This window comes from Eretmochelys imbricata, chromosome 10 (assembly GCF_965152235.1).
Source record: "Eretmochelys imbricata isolate rEreImb1 chromosome 10, rEreImb1.hap1, whole genome shotgun sequence".
NCBI classification, from domain to species: domain Eukaryota; kingdom Metazoa; phylum Chordata; order Testudines; family Cheloniidae; genus Eretmochelys; species Eretmochelys imbricata.
In genome coordinates, this window is record NC_135581.1 from 84,129,121 (window position 1) to 84,149,560 (window position 20,440).

At 62.8% G+C, this 20,440-nt stretch overlaps 1 protein-coding gene across 1 annotated transcript in view; it reads right to left on the reverse strand.

Annotated features, from left to right (window-relative positions):
• The window catches only part of ANPEP (alanyl aminopeptidase, membrane), a 42,519-nt gene extending 32,697 nt beyond the window's left edge, over positions 1-9,822 (reverse strand). The window contains exons 1-3 of the mRNA XM_077828182.1: positions 9,798-9,822; positions 1,920-2,536; positions 726-868 (exon numbers count right to left, since the gene is read on the reverse strand). Of these exons, the coding sequence (XP_077684308.1) occupies positions 726-868; positions 1,920-2,527 (751 nt within the window). The 5' untranslated portion in view covers positions 2,528-2,536; positions 9,798-9,822. The remainder of the gene's footprint in view (positions 1-725; positions 869-1,919; positions 2,537-9,797) is intronic.
• Between the last annotated feature and the right edge of the window lie 10,618 nt (positions 9,823-20,440).

Genomic DNA, 20,440 nt, shown 5'->3' on the forward strand with positions numbered 1-20,440 from the left:
CCAGAGCAGGGCGCAGTCTCTCCTGGGAGCCCCTTCCTCCCCCATAGCGGGCGTGTAGCTCACTCCGCAGCGGCCAGGCCCCTTCCAGCCCCCGAAGCAGGGCTGCAGTCCCCTGGTATGGCTGGAGAGTGGGCCCCTTGCATGGCCCTCTCCTTGCCCTACCCCCAGGGGATCTCTCCCCCTGACTCCAGTTTGGTTTCCTGCTTTGCTTCCCTCATGCTTCTCCCCCCACACCCCACTTCACCCCTCCACTGCTGGGGATGAGTGCTCCGGTCCCTCTGCCCCACCACACTGCCGAGCTCGGAGCAGAACGGCCCCAAGCCTGTGATGAGCAAGGAGGGGCTCTCACTGGGGCCTGCATATGGGCATCAGGCTCAGGGGAGCCAGTGGACAGCCCGGTGCTGAGCCTGCGTGAGAGTTCATCCCCAGCAGCCCCTTCCTCTTCTCTGCTGGCTGCTCCCCCCTGCCCCCCGGGGGCTCCAGCTGCTCTGGGGCCCTGGGTGCGCTCAGTGCTTGGCTGATCTCACGGCGGCTCCATCTCGCCCAGTGACCCGGCCTAGCCAGGGAACATCCCCAGGGGTCCCGGGGTGCAGACTCAGCCCAGGGCCCTGCTGGAGCCTTGGGGGGCTGAGGAAGCCCAGGGGGCGCAGCCCTGGGGAGGGGCAGGAGGCAGGGCGGAGGCTGCTGGCGCAGGGCACACGGTTCCTAAGCCCCGGCTCACTCACTCTCCACAGGCATGTTGGACAGCGCCCTGTGGTTGGGGCTGTGGATCAGCGTGACCTTGAATCTGGCCTTCATGGCGGGCTCGTCGAAGCAGGGGAAGGCTTTCCGCGCGTCGGGCGCCTGCATCTGTGTGGTGGCCACGACCCTGCAATCAAAGGCAGCCCGCTCAGCCCAGCCAGCCCTGCCACCCTCTGCAGCCATGGCTTGGGGGTCCTGCAGGCAGGCCCCAGACTCCCCTGACCTCCTGCCGCTGGCGCCCCAAGGGAGCTGCTCACACCTGGGCCGGCTCAGAGCCCCCGGCGGGGTCTGTCTGCACAGGAGAGCCGCAGCCTGGAACCACACAGCGCTGCGGGCTGGGGAGGGGAGCCAGGCCTGAAGGGCAATGGCAGAGCCACGGGGGCAGCTGCAGACCCTGCCTGCCCTGCACTGGGCCTGGCCAGCACTGTTAGTCCCGGTCAAGTTGGCTGGGCGTTAGCCACCTAGGGAGAGACAGCCCGGCTAGGCAGGCTGCACCCGGGCTGGGGGAGCAATGTGTGGGAGGTGCCCGGCCAGGCAGGCTGGGCCTGGGGAGAGGGAATGGGGGGAGGAAGGACCTGGCCAGGCAGGCTGGGCCCAGGGGGGAGCAATGGGGGGAGGAAGGACCCAGCCCAGGGGGGATGAGAGGAAGGGCACAGACAGCAGGAGAGGCGACCCTACCGCAAAGAGCTCCCCCCAGTGACATTAGGGATGGTGGGGGGAGGAGTCCTGGGGCCCCAGGCTGCCAGCTGCAGCTTGTAGGATTTTTGTTTCCAAATTTCACCAGGCTTTAGCTGGCACCAGCAGCTGCTGTCAGGCTGGCATACTCGGTCTGCAGGATGGGGGTGCCCAGCCCCGAAATACCTTGCAGCTCTCCTCCTGGACATGGCACAGGTCCGTGGCAGCGTATGGGGGGAAGCTGGACTGGGGGGGCGTGGGGACACCCTGCCCCTCAGGCATTTACATTGATTCTACCCCCTCAGCTGCAGCCTGCAGAATCATCACAATGGGAAGCGAGTGACCCGGAGCCTGCAGCCAGCCCCGTGCCTAGGGAACCCTGGACAGCTGGCACACCCCCCGTGCTGCAGGTCACCCCAAATTCTGCTGCAGTCTTGCCCCTTCCCTTGCCCCCCACTAGCTGGCTGCCCACTTCCTACTGTGGGGGCACCCTGGGGCCATACCTGGTCTCTCCATCCTCCACATACTCGCTGCGGTAGAAGCCAGCTAGGTCATCGGCCAGCTCCCCCGTGAAGCTGCTGACGAGCTCATAGCTCTTGCCTTTCTCCAGCTGCCCCTGGAGCTGCACCACCAGATACTGGGTCTCGGTCTCCAGCCAGGTATTTGTGATGGGCGGGGGGCTGGAGCCATTCACCCCCTGCAGCGAGACGAGGAAGGTGCCCTGCAACGTGTAGTTGAGCTTCTTGCTGTGGATCAGGATGAGGTTGGTGGCATTCTGGCAGGAGAAGCGCACGGTGCTGTTCCCTTTGAAGATGTAGAGGCTGGAGGTGCTCGGGGTCAGGAAGGGCTGCAGGGTCACGGTGTAGTGCTCTGGGACCAAGGACTGGGGGAGTCTGAAGTTGTCCCAGGGGTTGGCAGGGCCGGCCGTGGTAGACACGGGGGTGGTGGTCACGTTGGCCGGCGGGGAAGTGACGCTGGGCAGGGACGCTGCATTTCTCTCCTTCTCCTGCGAGTACACGACGGAGAGGGCAATGATGGTGGCCACGGCGCCCACGCCCAGGATGATGCTCACGATGCCCAGGGTCTTGCTGATGAAGAAGCCGGCTGCCATGGTGCGCTGCTGGGGAGGGAGAGGCAGGGCAGTCACAGGGCCAGGTTCACAGCAGCCTTTTATCCCCCGCTCCCTGGGGGCTCTCCGCTCCTCGGGTTAATGGATGAAGTATTAATTGGCTGGGAGGCTCACAAAGGTCACTGCAGCTTCGCAGCATCTGGGACAAGCACCCCACCCCCACCCCCCACCTGCCCTACCCGCTCCAAGAGGAAGTTAATGGGGAACAGGGCATCTGTGCGCAGCACCTGCAGGATCAGTCTCCTTCCAACAGGACCAGCACAGGTCTCCCACCACATGTGAAAATGTGTGCTAATGGTTAGAGCAGGGGACTGGAGTCAGGACTCCTGGGTTCTATCCTCAATGCTGGGAGGGGAGTGGGTGCTAGTGGATAAAGCAGGAAGGACTGGGCATCGGAACTCCGGGGTTCTAGACCCATGTCTGGCTTGTTCTGGGACCCTGGGTCCCATTAACCTCTCTGTGCCTCAGTTTCCCCTATGTGACATGCTTACAGTCACCTCCATAGTGTCATATAGAAGACACAGGAGGTAACTGGCCCACTCTACTCAGCACTAGTGAGGCCTCAGTTGGAGTGCTGTGTCCCAGGCTTTAGGGAAGATGTGGAGAAAGTGGAGCAAGTCCAGAGGAGAGCAATGAACACGACACATGGTTTGGAAAATCTGCCCTGTGAGGAGTGGTTAAAACCCTGGGCCTGTTTCGTCCTGAGAAAAGAAGCTGAGAGGGGAGCTAGGAACAGCCTGTACAGCTGTGAAGGGCTGCTCTAAAGAGGCCGGGGATCGTTTGCTCTCCATGTTCCCTAAGGTAGGGTCAGAAGCGATGGGCTTAATCTGCAGCCAGGGAGATTTAGGTTGGACATTAGGAAAAACTTTCGAATTGTAGAGGTAGCTCAGCTCCGGAACAGGCTGCCAAGGGCGGTGGTGGAATCCCCGTCAGGGGAGGGTTTGAAGAGCAGGTTGGACAAACCCCCGTCAGGGCTGGTCTAGGTGCACTTGGTCCAGCCTCAGCGCAGGGAGATGTACTTGGTGACTTCTCGGGGGCCTTCCAGCCCTGCGGTTCCACAGTGCTGCGGCCACCACCTGGCTGCCTGCAAAGTACCTCGTGCTGCCGGGGCAGGCCCAGGAAAAGCACGATGCATTGTCAGGCTGTCAGTGCGTGCACCTCCCTGGCTGGTGTGCATTTGTGTGCACACACCTGCCCACACTGAGGGGCAGGCTCGGGCCAGTGTCACCCACCACGACACCAGGAGCCCTTGCCTGCTCTGGGAGCCCTGACGTGGGGGTCCTGGGGGTACAGCATCTGCAGGCTGCTGTGGAGCTGGACAGGTGTGGGAGCGCTCAAGACAGGCTGGGGTGGTTGCAGGCTCTGCCAGCCACCTGTGAGGCTTCCAAAGTCCATGATCTGCTCCATCATGTAATAAAGTTTATCAGCGTATGGGGGAGCGAATAACTTGCAGAGGACCTGAACAAGGGCTCCTGGAAGTGCGTTCTCACTTCACGCATGCCAGTGCCAGTCAGGGGGCTAGGCAGAGAGAAGCCACGCCAAGGGACATGCTCACAGGCTCAGGGGCCCTGGGCGGTGCCCAGAGCAACCCTAGGCAGGTCTGTAGGTGAAGGACCTTGAGTGGTTGCTGCTGTGCAGGCCCTGTGACGAAGCAGGACTGTTCTTAATGGTTCCTCTGAATAGTGTGGGGGTGCCTCAGTTTCCCCTATGCAGTTCTTAAGTATCTAGGTGATGGGATAAGGGTGTATGATTGTCACAGAGCCCTAGAGGGCAGGTGTGTGCAGGGGTCTGGACACAGAGAATGGCCGACACCCTGTTTCCTGGCAACTGATGGCCTGGCCCTTCCCCTGCAAAGGTGCCGACTGAAAGTGTTGGGGAACAAAGAGATCAGGTGGCCTCCTGGCCCGGGAGGGAAAGAGACAAAGGCAAGAGGAGAGGCTGGAGAGTTTTCAGTTTGGGGCTGGCTGGGGACATGGAGTGAAGTGCAGACGGGGTTGTCTGGCTCACTGCCCCCCAAAATGGACCCGGCTGAGGGGTCCTGTTCTCTACACCTACAAGCTCTGGTTTAGACCATGTTCCTGTCGTCTAACAAACCTCTGTGTTACTGGCTGGCTGAGAGTCACGTCTGACTGTGGAGTTGGGGGGCAGGACCCTCTGGCTTCCCCAGGACCCCGCCTGGGCGGACTCGCTGTGGGAAGCGCCCGGAGGGGCAGAGGATGCTGAATGCTCCGAGGTCAGACCCAGGAAGGGGGAAGCCGGGTGAGCTGTGCGTCCTGCAGACAGTCTGCTCCCAGAGAGACTTCCCCAGAGTCCTGCCTGGCTTCGCAGGGAGCAGTTCCAGATCATCGCCCGGGGACGCCGGGACAGCCATCTCCTCAGCAGGAACTGCTGGGTTCCTGGTGCCCCACATCCTGAGTCCTTGCAGAGTTGTGAGCCTGAAGCGCCGGACCCCCGGGTGCAGGAGCTGGGAAGTCACGTGAGGCGTGTCTGCGAGGCAGCTCTGCACTGGGAAGCCGGGGCGCTTAGCGACCCTCTCCGAGCTCTAGGACAGCAGCACGACAGTGCAGGGCATGGGGCCATGGCCTCTCAAGCTAGGCAGCCTGAGGCACACCCCCATTCTGGGCCCTGCTGGGAGCCACCCCAGGGAGTGCACTGAGGTCCTGGGGCTGCCACCTGCCCCAGCTGGCGTGGGGCAGAGGGCAGCAGGGGGGAGCAAGTGGCGCCAGACCTCAGTGCAGAGCCAGCAGGACTTGGGAGAAGATGTCCTGTGGAGCAAACCCTGCACCTTGCAGCACATGGCAAACCCATGCAGCCTCAGCCCTCCTGGGCCGCCCCCCGCCTGCAGCTTGGCTCGGGCACACGGCAGCTCTGCGAATGAGCCAGTGAACGCTGGGGGGGAACCTTCCCAGCTTCCCCTGGTTATTTGCTGCGTGGTGGAGCCACACCCATGGCCTTCCCCTCTGCCAGGCTCTCTCCTGCCTGGCACAGCTGGGGAGTGGGGCCGTTCCCAGCAGTCGGGCTGGACTCAAGGGCCTGCAGCAGTTCCCACGCCAGGAGCTGGGCGCAGGCTGGAAGGATGTGTTCAGACAGGAGAATATTTGCTTTGGCAAAAGATACTGACAGTTTCCAAAAGCAAAATATCATGATCCCATCCCCAGCTGGGAAGCAGCTCTCTGCCCCCCTGCCGCTGCCCCAGAACCCCCAGCCCGGGAACCAGCCTCAGATGTTTCTGCAGGCGTGGAGCTCACGCCAGAGATTAGCTGGGGGGACAGAAGCAAGGTTAGGCTGCAAATGACCCTGGCCAGAGCTATCTCTGGAGTCGATTTCTGGGGCTGGGAAGGGTGGGGACCCACAGGCTCACCCCCCAGCTCGCACACCCAGGCCAACCCCCCACACTCTCCCAGCTCGCACAGCCAGGCCAGCCCCCCACACTCTCCCAGCTCGCACAGCCAGGCCAGCCCCCCACCCCCCTCAGCTCACACCACCCCCAGCCCTCCCAGCCAGCTAACACACATAAATACCTCCCACAACTTGTTCACACAGAATAATCCCCACCCCTCTGTCACACACACCCTCGCTGCCCACCCCGCACATGTCTCCACTGCGCCATACCCCCAATGTCACACACACTCTCCCTTCCCCCATCACACCCCATCCACCCCGCCTCACACACACACCCGACACACACACCTCACCACTGTGCACATGCTGCCCTACAATCCATGCATGCCATGGACTCACTGCCATGTGCCCCATGCACAGCAACCCAGGTCACATACCCCATAGCCATATGCACACACTCCCCACTTCCCCCATGCACACCCAGTCAGTTCAGTTCCATTCAAAGAAACTTTACCGGCAGGATGAATTCAACAAGTGTTGCCAAAGTGCAGGGAAAAGCCCAATCCTGTGGTCTGTGTCAGGGGCAAGGACACCTCCACACCCACAGATCACTTGTTGTTTGGGGGTTGCCCCCCTGTGACGAAGCGGGACTGTTCTTAAGGCTTCCTCTGAATAGCTTGGGGGTGCCTCAGTTTCCCCCATGCAGTTCTTAAGTATCTAGGGGGTGGGATAAGGGTGTATGATTGTCACAGAGCCCTAGAGGGCAGGTGTGTGCAGGGGTCTGGACACAGAGAATGGCCGACACCCTGTTTCCTGGCAACTGATGGCCTGGGCCCTTCCCCCCTGCAAGGTGAGAGCTAAAGGGTTGGAGAACAAAGGAATCAGGTGCCCTCCTGGCCCGGGAAAGGAACAAAGCCCAGAGGAGGAGGGGCTGGAGGGAGTTTCAGTTTGGGGCTGGCTGGGGACATGGAGTGAAGGGCAGACGGGGTTGTCTGGCTCACCGTCCCCCAAAATGGACCCGGCTGAGGGATCCTGTTCTCTGCACCTACAAGCTCTGTGTTAGACCATGTTCCTGTCGTCTAATAAACCTTCTGTTTTACTGGCTGGCTGAGAGTCACATCTGCCTGCGGAGTTGGGGGGCAGGACCCTTTAGCTTCCCCAGGACCCCGCCTGGGCGGACTGGCTGTGGGAAGCGCACGGAGGGGCAGAGGAGGCTGAATGCTCCAAGGTCAGACCCAGGAAGGTGGAGCCGGGTGAGCTGTGTGTCCTGCAGACAGGCTGCTCCCAGAGAGGAGACTTCCCCAGAGTCCTGACTGGCTTCATGGGGAGCAGTTCCAGAGCATCGTCCGGGGACTCCGTGACACCCACCCCCCATCAGCCCCAAACACTTGACCCTAATTTACTCCAGCCTTTCAAAGGGAGAAGGTACTTGGTCATGCTAGGTGAAAACAAGTGTGTGCAGGGGTTAGAAGGGGAAGAGACTGGGTTGTGTAGGCTGTATGTGTGTAGGGAGAGCGTATGTGGGGGAGGTGGGTAGGGTGGATGGGGTGTAAGCATGTGTCCAGGCTGTAGGGGGTGTACAAGGTGCATGTGTGTGTAGGACTGTGTGGGGTTATGGTGTGGGGCTGTGTGTGTATGGGGTGCGCAGGGCATGGGGGGGTAGGTAGGGTATAGAGGAAGGTATGGAATATGTGGGGTATATGGTGTGTGGCTGTGTGTAACAGAATGTATGTGTGGTGGGGGGCATGTGTGTAGGGATGTAAGGGGGCATATGGGGTGTGCAAAGTGTATGGTGTGTGTGAAGGAGGTATGTACAGGGTATGCAGGATGTATGTCTGTAGGGGATATGCCAGGGCGGGGGTGTGTGTGTAAGGAGCCTATGGGTGTGTAGGGGTGTGCATGGGGATGTACAGGGTGTGTGCACAGAGTATATGGTGCGTGTAAGGGTGTATGGGAGATGCAGGTAAGGGGGTGTACGGTGTGTGTAGAGGTGTGTGTACAGGGTGTACGGGCTGTGCAGGGGATACGATGTGTGTGTAAGAGGGTGTATGGAGAGTGTAGGGAATTTACAGGCTGCGCAGGGTGCATGGTGTGTGTGTAGGAGGGCGTGCAGGGTGTAGGTGGGGTGTGCAGGGGAGATGGATTGTGGGGGGCGTGCAGGGTGTAGGTGGGGTGTGCAGGGGAGATGGATTGTGCGGGGCGTGCAGGGTGTAGGTGGGGTGTGCAGGGGAGATGGATTGTGGGGGGCGTGCAGGGTGTAGGTGGGGTGTGCAGGGGAGATGGATTTTGGGGGGTGCAGGGTGTCGGTGGGGTGTGCACAGGGGGTGTGCAGGGGAGATGGATTGTGGGGCGTGCAGGGTGTAGGTGGGGTGTGCAGGGGAGATGGATTGTGCGGGGCGTGCAGGGTGTAGGTGGGGTGTGCAGGGGAGATGGATTGTGGGGGGCGTGCAGGGTGTCGGTGGGGTGTGCACAGGGGTGTGCAGGGGAGATGGATTTTGGGGGGTGCAGGGTGTCGGTGGGGTGTGCACAGGGGGTGTGCAGGGGAGATGGATTGTGGGGGGTGCAGGGTGTCAGTGGGGTGTGCATAGGGGGCATGCAGGGTGTCGGTGGGGTGTGCAGAGGAGATGGATTGTGGGGGGCGTGCAGGGTGTAGGTGGGGTGTGCAGAGGAGATGGATTGTGGGGGGTGTGCAGGGTGTAGGTGGGGTGTGCAGAGGAGATGGATTGTGGGGGGTGTGCAGGGTGTAGGTGGGGTGTGCAGAGGAGATGGATTGTGGGGGGCGTGCAGGGTGTCGGTGGGGTGTGCACAGGGGTGTGCAGGGGAGATGGATTTTGGGGGGTGCAGGGTGTCGGTGGGGTGTGCACAGGGGGTGTGCAGGGGAGATGGATTGTGGGGGGTGCAGGGTGTCAGTGGGGTGTGCATAGGGGGCGTGCAGGGTGTCGGTGGGGTGTGCAGAGGAGATGGATTGTGGGGGGCGTGCAGGGTGTAGGTGGGGTGTGCAGGGGAGATGGATTGTGGGGGGCGTGCAGGGTGTAGGTGGGGTGTGCAGGGGAGATGGATTGGAGGGGCGTGCAGGGTGTAGGTGGGGTGTGCAGGGGAGATGGATTGGGGGGGCATGCAGGGTGTAGGTGGGGTGTGCAGAGGAGATGGATTGTGGGGGGCGTGCAGGGTGTCGGTGGGGTGTGCACAGGGGTGTGCAGGGGAGATGGATTTTGGGGGGTGCAGGGTGTCGGTGGGGTGTGCACAGGGGGTGTGCAGGGGAGATGGATTGTGGGGCGTGCAGGGTGTAGGTGGGGTGTGCAGGGGAGATGGATTGTGCGGGGCGTGCAGGGTGTAGGTGGGGTGTGCAGGGGAGATGGATTGTGGGGGGCGTGCAGGGTGTCGGTGGGGTGTGCACAGGGGTGTGCAGGGGAGATGGATTTTGGGGGGTGCAGGGTGTCGGTGGGGTGTGCACAGGGGGTGTGCAGGGGAGATGGATTGTGGGGGGGTGCAGGGTGTCAGTGGGGTGTGCATAGGGGGCGTGCAGGGTGTCGGTGGGGTGTGCAGAGGAGATGGATTGTGGGGGGCGTGCAGGGTGTAGGTGGGGTGTGCAGGGGAGATGGATTGGGGGGGTGTGCAGGGTGTAGGTGGGGTGTGCAGGGGAGATGGATTGTGGGTGGCGTGCAGGGTGTCGGTGTTGTGTGCAGGGGAGATGGATTGTGGGGGGCGTGCAAGGTGTCGGTGGGGTGTGCAGGGGAGATGGATTGTGGGGGGCGTGCAGGGTGTCGGTGGGGTGTGCACAGGGGTGTGCAGGGGAGATGGATTTTGGGGGGTGCAGGGTGTCAGTGGGGTGTGCATAGGGGGGGTGCAGGGTGTCGGTGGGGTGCTGGGGATGCAGCAAACCCAGCCAGAGCAGGAGGCTCCCACTCACCTTTGTGGCTTCATCCCCAGGGTGCGAGCTCCGGACTCCGCAGGGGCTGCTGCCGCCAGTCCCAGCCCCTGAGCAGGGATGTGGAGCCACAGGGCTGCGGAATCTGCCTCCGCCTCCCCTCGGCTGGCCCCAAACCAGCAGCAAAAGAAAGTTTCCTCCCGATGCTCCAGGGGAAGTAACCGGACCTGAACCACACTCACCACCTTAACCCTTGCACTGCTGGCCAGCCACCACCAGGCACGGCTGCCAACAGGGCACTGCCCTGGGGAACCTCACAGCGTGAGCAGGCCTGGCGTGGCTGGCAGGCCCTGCAGCAAGGGACGTGCCATGCGCCGGCTCCAGGGCCTGAGGAGTGCCCACGTTGCTGAGCTGGGGCCCGAGCTGGAGGCTGGACATCGGATTCTGCCCACAGACATTGTGGTGCTGGAGTCCCCCTGCCCATGGACGGTGCCTCCCCCCTGCTGCTCCCCGGAGCCCCCGGAGCCGACGCCACCTCTGGCAGGCGACGCGAGCGAGGAGCTGCTCCCCGGCCCCACACACAGTGCCAGGGACCAGGCCGCAGCCTGCTAGGCCTGGCCCAGGGAGCCCCGGCCCTGGCTCCGCAGCAGCCAGCCATGCTGGACACATCAGAGAAGAGGCCATAGCTCCCCACACTGTTGCTACATCCCAGGCCATGGGCCCCGCCCCAGCGCCAGTCACCGATCCAGCCTCAGCGAGTTCCCAGTCCCTGCTGGCCCAGCCGGCCCTCACCCCATTCCTGGCAGTGCCGGGTGCTTTCTGGAAACGTACGGCCCTGTGCCGGAGAAACCCCTTGGAGCAACAAGCCCCCGGCCGCCAGCGGAAGGCGTCAGCGGAGCTCTGTGCACATGGCATGTCCCACACCCCCCGCGGCACGTGGGAGCCAGGGCGGTTACGAGGGATCCCGGCCCGTCCATCCCGAAGGCTGCTGGGCTGTTGCCTGGCCCGTGCAGAGCAGTGCTCACCCTCCACCGCAGCCGAGACACGTGGCTCACGCTCGTGCACCCAGTGCAGCGTGCCACCCGGGCTGGAGACCACAGGAGCTGTACGGAGCTGGGATCCGAGAGGAGCAAGAACCGTGGGAACTGGGGTCAGTTGGGAACCAGGCTTGGTTGGGAGCCAGGCCAGGGGGACTGGGCTGTGCCAGGATCTGTATCTTGCGACCCCAGGTCTAGTGTGAAATGGCTGTGGGAGCGAATCCCTCCCCCACCCCACTGCCTCAGACTCCAGCCACAGCTCTTTGTGCCAGTGTGGATGACCTTGGCACAGGTAGTTCCCGGAGATTAGCGACCAGCTGGGGATCCCCAACTGCACCGGGCGCGGTTGGCTGCTCACAGAATCCCACATGGACCCCCTCTCCCCAGGCATGCCCCGCACTGCTCCATGGGACTGTCTAATGGGCCCTGCAACCAGGCCTGTATTCCCGCCGCAAAGACCCTGCCCCTGCACAGTCAGGCCGGGCCGACGCGACGCCACCACCAAGGAGGGTACGGCACTGGAGGACAAGAGGCCTTTCCAGGTCCGCTCAGCTCGCTGTTTCAGGCACTTTAAAGTGATTCCAGCTCTCCTGGGCCTTGGGGCAGAACCCAGAACCCAGCCAGAGCCGCTGCCTGGATGGATTTAACAACATACCCTCCACCTCTGCTGCCCCGGGCCCAGCCCCAGCCACCTGCGCCAGGGGATTTCACTGGGCTGTTGTCACGGAGTCCCCGGGCGATGCTCTGGAACGGCTCCCTACGAAGCCAGGCAGGACTCTGGGGAAGTCTCCTCTCTGGGAGCAGCCTGTCTGCAGGACACACAGCTCACCCGGCTCCACCTTCCTGGTTCTGACCTCAGAGCCTTCAGCATCCTCTGCCCCTCCGTGCGCTTCCCACAGCCAGTCCACTCAGGCAGGGTCCTGGGGAAGCCAGAGGGTCCTGCCCCCCAACTCCGCAGGCAGATGTGACTCTCAGCCAGCCAGGAAAACAGAAGGTTTATTAGACGACAGGAACATGGTCTAACACAGAGCTTGTAGGTGCAGAGAACAGGACCCCTCAGCCGGGTCCATTTTGAGGGGCAGTGAGCCAGACAACCCCGTCTGCACTTCACTCCATAACCCCAGCCAGCCCCAAACTGAAACTCCCTCCAGCCCCTCCTCCTCTGGGCTTTGTCCCTGTCCCCGGCCAGGAGGGCACCTGATTCCTTTGTTCTCCAACCCTTTAGCTCTCACCTTGCAGGGGGGAAGGGCCCAGGCCATCAGTTGCCAGGAAACAGGGTGTCGGCCATTCCCTGTGTCCAGACCCCTGCACACACCTGCCCTCTAGGGCTCTGCAGTGATCATACACCCTTACCCCACCACCTAGATACTTAAGAACTGCAGAGGGGAAACTGAGGCACCCCCACACTATTCAGAGGAAACATTAAGAACAGTCCCGCTTCGTCACAGCTGTTCACATCCGAGAACCAAGAGGCCAATGCCAAAGGTGCCCCAGAGGCCAGGATACAGGCCCGTGCCCCACCCCGGGAGCCCGACAGCTGATATCAAAGAGCCCAGTCACCGGGACTCTGGTCACAAGCCCCTGGAGCCCAGCGAGGAGGGCTGGAAGAATACAGGCCACGTTATGGCGAGGAACGGGCCCAAAGCACACGACCGAACGGGATGAGCTCGTGAGCACACCGAGTTACTGTGTTACCTGTGGAGTGGCCCAGTGAAATGTCACTGCTGGCTGAGCTGTGGGCTGACGTAACAGAACTAAACCACAGGTGCGGTCAGGAGTTGGCTCCATAAGGAACTCCTTTCTCATACCCTGTAACAAACAAGTGGGTCATTACCAATTATCGGCCCTCGGCTACAGCAGGGGCCAGATGAAGCAAACGCTGAAAGGGTCCTTTGCTCATGTGAGGATGTGAGGCAGCAGGGAGGGGGAGTGTTGACCTGGGAATGTGCCCTGGGGATGGGAGACCTGAGAGCCTGTCACCTGAGCCAGGAGGGGGCGGGGGAGGTGACACCTCTGCCCGGGAATGTGAAGACAGGCTGCAGGAGAGAACCAGCTGGGGGAGTTTAGTTTCAATTTGGGGCTGGGTGGAGGAACGCAGGGAACCCCAGGGCTGGGGTCTAAGCTCCCTGCTCCCCCAGAAGGACTTGACTGAGGGGTCCTGGGTGTACCCACAAGCTCTGTTTTGGACTGTGTTCCTGTTGTCCAATAAACTTTCTGTTTTACTGGCTGGCTGAGAGTCACAGTGAATCCCAGGAAGGGGGGTGCAGGGCCTGGACTCCCCCACACTCCGTGACAGCTCCATGTGCCAGAGCCTGCTGGAGCCCCCCAAGAGGGGCGCAGCATCCCTGGGTTAGCCGCTTTGGCCGTACCTCGGTCACAGGCGAGAAGGGTTTGTTGCGCTCTGGGGTAGTCTCACTCACTGCCTGGTTACTTAGGCTTTTCCAGCGGGTTTCGAGCCACGAGAGCATTTGGCCCCTAGCTGAATAAGGCATTTCTGGTCCCCTGGTGTGGAACTATCCTCCTGCATAAACAATAATCATGGAAACAAGGACAGTGACTGATCCCACGGGCCCTGCTGGGCTCATGGAAACCCCAGGGGAGCCATGAAAGGAGGCTGCAGCCAGGGCGGGCGGCCAAGCAGCCTCAGGGCCAGTGCTGGGCTGCAGCCAGCTCCCGGCAGGGGATGGCGAGCGCTGGAGGGAGCACAAACCTGCACCTGTCGTAGGGAGCAGGGGCTGGCAGCGCAGCAGAGCCAGCGCCCAGAGGAGCCCCCAGGTCCAGCAACACAGGGCAGAGGGGCCACGGCCCAGGCCTGGGACCGGCCTCACGCCAAGCAGCTCCCCAGGAGGGCAGATGCTGGCTGGGGGAGAGCGAGGCAGCCTAGGCCTTCGCCCCAGCTCGCTCACGGCCACGTTGGGAGCCAGGCCGCAGCAGGGAGGGCAGTGCTGGGCACCAGGGCTGCGGGCAGAGCCAGGCCGCACGGGGAGCCGCGGGAGAGGCTGGGGCGAGCCGGGAGGGACCGAGCCCCAGCCAGTACCGGCTGCCCTGTCCCAGCCTGCGGTGACACCGTGAGGCAGCTGCCCATCAGGAGGGAGCCCCCCATGTCCTGACCCATCTGCGGTTCTGGTCCATGGGGTTCTCCCAAGACAGAGGGCACTGGAGCGTGTCATTCGCCCGGCGCACACACACACTTACCCAGACGCTGCAGCGGGCACTGCCAGGACATGTTGCTGGCATTAGCACCGACCCCCTGCAGAACTCCCCAGCAGCCCCGCCCCACACGCCACCCCACAGCAACGCGCCACCAGCCCCAACCCCCATGCCATCCCGCACAGCAATGAGTCACCAGCCCCTGCCCCCACAACAATGAGCCAGCAGCCCCGCCCCGCACGCCACCCCACGGCAATGCGCCACCAGCCCCGCCCCACATGCCATCCCCACACACCGCCCCACAACAATGAGCCAGCAGCCCTGCCCCATACACCGCCCCCCACAGCAATGAGCCACCCAGGGAGCCCCGTACTGCAAACAAGGGAGCAATGCCCACGGCAGCTGGGGAATGCACGGCTGAGGTGCAGAGTACGTCTGCCAGGGCAGTGTGTGGCCGCAGTCCCCTGGGCAGGGCCTGGGGACTGCAGCGGACCCACGCCAGCGCCAAGGTGCGCTCACCCGCGCAATAGGCTGTGATAAGGGCAGAGCTTGCTGGGTAATGCTGGCTGGGTGCTAAGCCCGGTACCCACCTGCAGTGGGGTAAGCACCCACTCCAACCCTGAAGGGGTTGGAAAAGCCCGGCTGGGGCAGGGCAAGGGAGCTCCCGGCTGATGGGGGGAGTGGCAGCAGCTGGGGGCCACGCCCCAGTCAGGGCCCAGCTGGCTCTAGAAAGGCTTTGAGCCAGAAGTTCCAGTAGAGTCTCTCTCTAGCTTGGTGAGACAGTGACCTGGCTGCAAGGGCTGAGAAAGTGCCCAGACTGGGAGCAGGCCTAGGGAAGGCCCAGGGAGCTCGGGCCCAGGACGGCCTATTAGGTATGGAGGTTGCAGGGGCAGCAGGTCCAAACTCCCTCGCCTGTGATGAGGAGCGTATCCTGCAGTCTGCCCCAGGGAGTGGGGCTAGTCGGTGACTGGCAGTAGCCGAAGACTGAGGCGAGGTGGGGATAGTGGGTGGGGGTTCCCCTGGGAGGGGGAGACCTAGAACAGTGGGGGTACTGCCAGGGGGCAGCACCCAAGACCAGGGCACCGGGATCTGCGAGGGACATGGGGGCCAGGGGTGGCGAGGCACTGGCCTGAAGGAGGCGCTCCGGAGGCTGGATGCTAATTCCCTGAGGCGACCAACAGGAGGTGCCGTGGAGCGAGCGCGCCCCGTGACACCACCCCTGTGCTGGAGCCTGAGCTGCTCCCCTGTCGTTTGTACAGTAACGACCCCTCCGTGCTGAGCCAGGATGGGAGTGGAGTTCCTGGGAAGCGTGAGGGTCAGGCCTCAGAAGCCAGCCCAAGAGGGGTCTCCTTGGGCCCCAGGGCAGGTCTCTGGGTCTCGGCTCCCAGGGCAGCCCCTGTGCAGCATGGCTCTGTGCTTGGGCCCTGCTCAGCCCCATGGCCCCACACCCTTCTAGAGTCCAAGCCAGGCAGAGCACAGCCAGGGACTGCCCCGGCCTGCTCCCAGCTGCCTCGAGCACAGCTTCTAGCCATCCCGACTTGAGGATGGAGATGAGCTGGTGAATTCCCCTGAATTCTCACTCTCCCCTGCCCAGGGACCCGGCCAACTGCCTTGCCCCTCCCTGCACCCCTGGGAGCAGAGCGGGCAGCATGGGGGCCTGGCTTATGCTCCCAGAAACTGGCCCGAGCCCCTCCTGCATCCCCAAAGAGCTGCTACCGGCTCCAGAGCCCCGGCTGGGAACCAGCCCTGCCGCGGGGCTCACGCTGCCCAACCCACCCCCACCCAGGGGCTCTGGCTGCAGGGCACAGGCAGCTGGCGGCAAAGGCAGCCCAGTGCGTTGGCTTCTCCTCGCAGAGCTGGGGCTGGAGGGAGCTGGGCCCAAAGCTGGCTGTGAGGGGTGGCTCCGAGTGGGTGGTTCTGATCTTCCCTTCAGCGCGGCCCCTCCCTGGCCCATGGTGGGAGCTGCTGGCTCATGGCCCATTATGCCTGCCCTGGCCACGTGGGACAGTGGGGGACCCCGCACCCAGGCTCATGCTCTGGGACAAGGAGGACTGGAGAAAGGCATCGTTCAGCCAGGCACCTTGTGCCATCCAGAGAGTGCCCCAGGGCAGAGCCGTCGCTCCCCTGGCCTGCCCAGCCTCACTGCCTTTCGGGGCCTTCCCACTGCAGGGACCTGGCGGCTGTGTGGGGCAGTGTGTAGGGGCACCACCTGCTGCTCGCTGGGCGTAGCCTGGGTGCCGAGGGGTTAACGCACGGCTCGCTAAGGTGCACAATGATTTTTCTCTGCTGGAGACAGGCTGCAGCATGGGGTCTGGCCAAGAGCAGGCAGGAGAGTCCCCTGATGGGGACCAGGAGAAGCCTGAGCCATCTGCACAGAGCAGGGCTGGGACCTCAGTGGTTAGTAAACCACCCTCCACCGAGGGCCTCCCTGCCCCCGTCAGCCTGCGCTGGCAGCCCATGGAGAGGAGGGCTGCGTGGGATCCGCCTTGCCTGCCCTGGCACGGAGCACCCAGCTGGCAGTGCCCTGGCTCACTGACTTCCACCCTGCAGCCATCGCCAGGCAGCGGACAGCCCAAAGGCCCAGCCTGGGCAAGCTGCTGCCCCAGGGAGGAGCCTGCTGATATGTCAGCAACCCCCTTGCGTCCCCCTTTGCACTGCAGCCCCAGGCATGCGGCCAGGGAGCACAAGAGCCAGCCACTGCAAGCGGGGCACCAGGAGGAGACGGGTGGGGACGCTCTGCCAACTTGGGCTCCCCCAGCTCACAGCCCGCTCACAGCCGCACAACCGGGCTCTCAGAGACAGCCCAGAGGGGGGAGCTGAGCCCAGAGGAAGGAAAAGCCGGTCATGTGAATGGGAAAGAGCCAAGGGTGCCGGGCCAGCAACCCACCCAGTGCAGACGTGCTGTATACTTGGGTATACATCTGTATACCCCCACCACTCACATGCCTCCCCCGCCTTTGCCCATATCAACACAGGCCTGTAGGCAGCTGCCTGCACCCCCTAGCTGGTCCTGCCCACATGTCCTGTGTACACGCACACGCCTCCCGTTTCCCACATGTGCAGGTGTGTACAGCTCCATGGGGCTAGGCCGAGCGCTGCTCTCTGCCGCAAGGGGCAGGGAGCACATAGGGACACCCTGTGGCTGGTGCTAAGCGCCCCCGCAAGCCCTTCCTCCGCTTTCAGCTGGGCTGCTTCACTGCGGGGGGCAGCGCGGCCCTGGCCGAGCTCCCTGCCAGCCCCGGGGCCAGGAGCAGTTCCCTGCCCCGTGCAGCACAAGGGCTTGGTGTGCACCATGGCCCTTCCCGGCCCAGCCCCTGCAATGCTCGAGTGGCTCCTGGCCAGCGCTGGAAGGGTTAAGCCTGGCTGGGAAGTGTGGGGCAGGCAGCAGAGGAAACCGCAGGAAAATTCCTTCCAAACAGAGTCATCTCTTCCCTGCCTGAGGGAAACGGAGGCAGAGCCCGGAGAGGAGCTGGGCCCTGCCTGGGGGAGGGACCGGGGGGGCCCTGCCAGCACATGTCCATTCCAGCCCCTGCCGCCAAGGAGAGGCAGTACCCGGTCGTGGGGACCTCACTGGGGACAGAGACTTGCTCCCCCTCCACGGGGCTGGAGCCAGAAGGCTGGAAATGGGGGCTCAGCTGCACGTCAAGCCTGCCATGTGCTGGAGCTGCCGTGGCATCGGGGCGCCTAGGCCCAGGGAAATGGAGCAGATGGGAGAGCGAGAAATCTGATGTGGATGTGACCCTCGCCAATGCCCTCACCTCTGCCCCATGCTGCCCACGCACCTGCCACCCAATGCCTGTGCTACTGATGGCACCAAGCCCCAGGCTCCTCGGCAGAGCTGGTTGGAAAGTCCCTGGCCCCTGCCCAGCATCCTGGACGCTACCACCCCCGTCGCCCTGCCTGGACAGGATCTGCCCAGTGTGAGGCAGCAGGGCGGCGGGAGTGTTGACCTGGGAATGTGGCAGGGGAGTTTCACTGGGATTGGGAGACCTGAGAGCCTGTCACCTGAGCCGGGAGGGGGCGGGAGGAGGTGACACCTCTGCCCGGGGAACTGGACAGAAGGAGCCTGCTGGAGGGGTTTAGTTTCAGTTTGGGGCTGGGTGGAGGAACACAGGGAACCCCAGGGCTGGGGTCTAAGCTCCCTGCCCCCCAGAAGGACTTGACTGAGGGGTCCTGGTTGTACCCACAAGCTCTGTTTTGGACTGTGTTCCTATTGTCCAATAAATCTTCTGTTTTACTGGCTGGCTGAGAGTCTCAGTGAATCCCAGGAAGAGGGGTGCAGGGCCTGGACTCCCCCACACTCCGTGACAACTGGTGGCAGCGGTGGGATGTACTGCACCCCGTGAACGGCGCTTCCTGCAGTAAGTGACTGGGGAGCAGTAAAACAAAGGGGGATTGACAGAGACCAGGCGTGCTGAAGATTCAGAGAGAGACGGTTTCAGGGGGCGGTTAACCCCTGGGAGTGTGTGACCAGAGAGAAGGACTTTCGCAGTAACAGGGTCCCCCGGGGGATTGCAGCGAGCGGTCCCAGGGGCGGAGGAGTCTGCAGCTCGACCCTGGCAAAGAGGTGGTGACCTCAAGAAGGGCTGGCACACTTGGGATTCTCCCTGGAAACCGTGGAAAGCTGCCCGGCCTGCGAGTGGCCAGCAGGGAGACATACGCTAAATGCCCTAAGAGCGACCTGGTGGAGCTGTGCAGGCAGAGGGGGCTGCGCATTGGGAGGTCCACCAAGGAACAGCTGATTGCCCAGTTGGAGGAGAGGGATCGCTTGGATGACCCGATCCCTGTCCCTGAGGGAAGCCCAGCGAATACCGAGAGCACCCTGACCCCGGCAGCCAGCAGGGGATCCTCCCAGCGGAGCTCCCCATCCCTGGACCGGAGGCGGCTGAAATGGGAGAGGGAGATGAAAATGAGGGAGCTGGAAGATCATGAAAAGCAGCATCAGTATGAGGAGAAGCAACGTCAGCATGAGCGGGAGGAGAAGGAGAAACGGAGGCAGCATGAAAAGAAGCAGAGACAGGATGAACTGGAGCTGGCCAGGCTGAGGAGCAGTGGGGCCCGGCTGCAGTGAGTGCGGGGGGACCCAAGACTGCAAGGAGCTTTGAATAGTGCTTCCTGGCCCAGCGTAAGGAGGGGGAGGACATAGATAGCTTCCTGACGGCCTTTGAGAATGCCTGCGAGTTGCACAGGGTTGACCCTGCAGACAGGCTCCAGTTTCTCACCCCCTTACTGGACCCCAAAGCCATGGAGGCATACAGCCAAATGACAGGGGCGGAGGCAGGGGACTATGAACTGTTCAAACAGGCCCTGCTCCGTGAGTTTGGGCTGACCCCCAAGATGTACCGGAGAAGGTTCCGGAGTCAGCGTAAAACGCCTGAGGTCACCTACCTACAACTGGTCAACCGGACGCAGGGATATGCCCGCAAATGGGCAGCTGGGGCCCGAGCTAAAGAGGACCTGCTTGACCTAATCGTACCGGAGCAGCTGTATGAACAGTGCCCTTCCGACCTGAGGCTGTGGCTGGTGGACAAAAAGCTCGAGAACCCCCAGCACGCAGGGCAGCTGGCCGACGAGTTTGTGAACAGTTGGTCAGGGGGTAGCCGGGAGGAGTCCTGAAAGAACAGGCCCCCCACGATACAGAGAGAGAGTCACCAGGGGACCTCCCAGCGGGGAAATAGGGAGAACCCCCTCCCAAGGGGAACGCCTGGCGTCGGGCCCCTCCAACCCGATCGAGGGGACCAACGTGACCTGAGCTGCTATCACTGTGGCCAAAGAGGCCACGTACGGACCCAGGACCCCAGGCTCAGGGACAAACTGAGCAGACCCAACCCACCCAGGGTTAACTGGGTAGGGACCCAGCTGAACGAGGGGCAGACGACCCAGGCAAGGGGGGCTACCAGCTTACCACCTGCTTGGGAGGGACAAGTACCCCTGGCCAGCCCCGCGAGAGGGCTGGATGCTCTGGACTCAGGGTGCTTGGTTTACAGGGTGGGCGCGGGGCTGTCCCTACGGAGAGAGTGCCTTGGCCTGGGCCCTTTCAAGGTCGTCAAGCAGCTCAATGAGGTAAACTATGTGGTGGAGCTGTCGAACCGGGCGCACCACCGCCGGGTGTACCATGTGAATATGATGAAGCCATATTATGCCGGGGGAATGTGGTGTTGGCCGTGTGTGGACAGTGGGAGGAGCAGGGAGATGACCCTTTAGTAGATCTATTCGCTGGGACCAGAGCTGGTCCCCCCCCTGGAAACAATTCCCCTCTTGGATCAGCTAACCCCTGCCCAGCAAGCTGAGGTCAGGGGGGTGCTGCATCCGTACCGACAGCTGTTTTCCAACCAGCCTGGACACACTAATCTGACTGTCCACCGGGTGCAGACAGGTCGCACCCACCGATAAGATGCTCCCCCTTCCGAGTCACAGGGAAAACTGCTCAGGACCTGGAAAGAGAGGTCCGGGACATGCTGGCTTTGGGGGTGATCCAGCCATCTGCCAGCCCTTGGG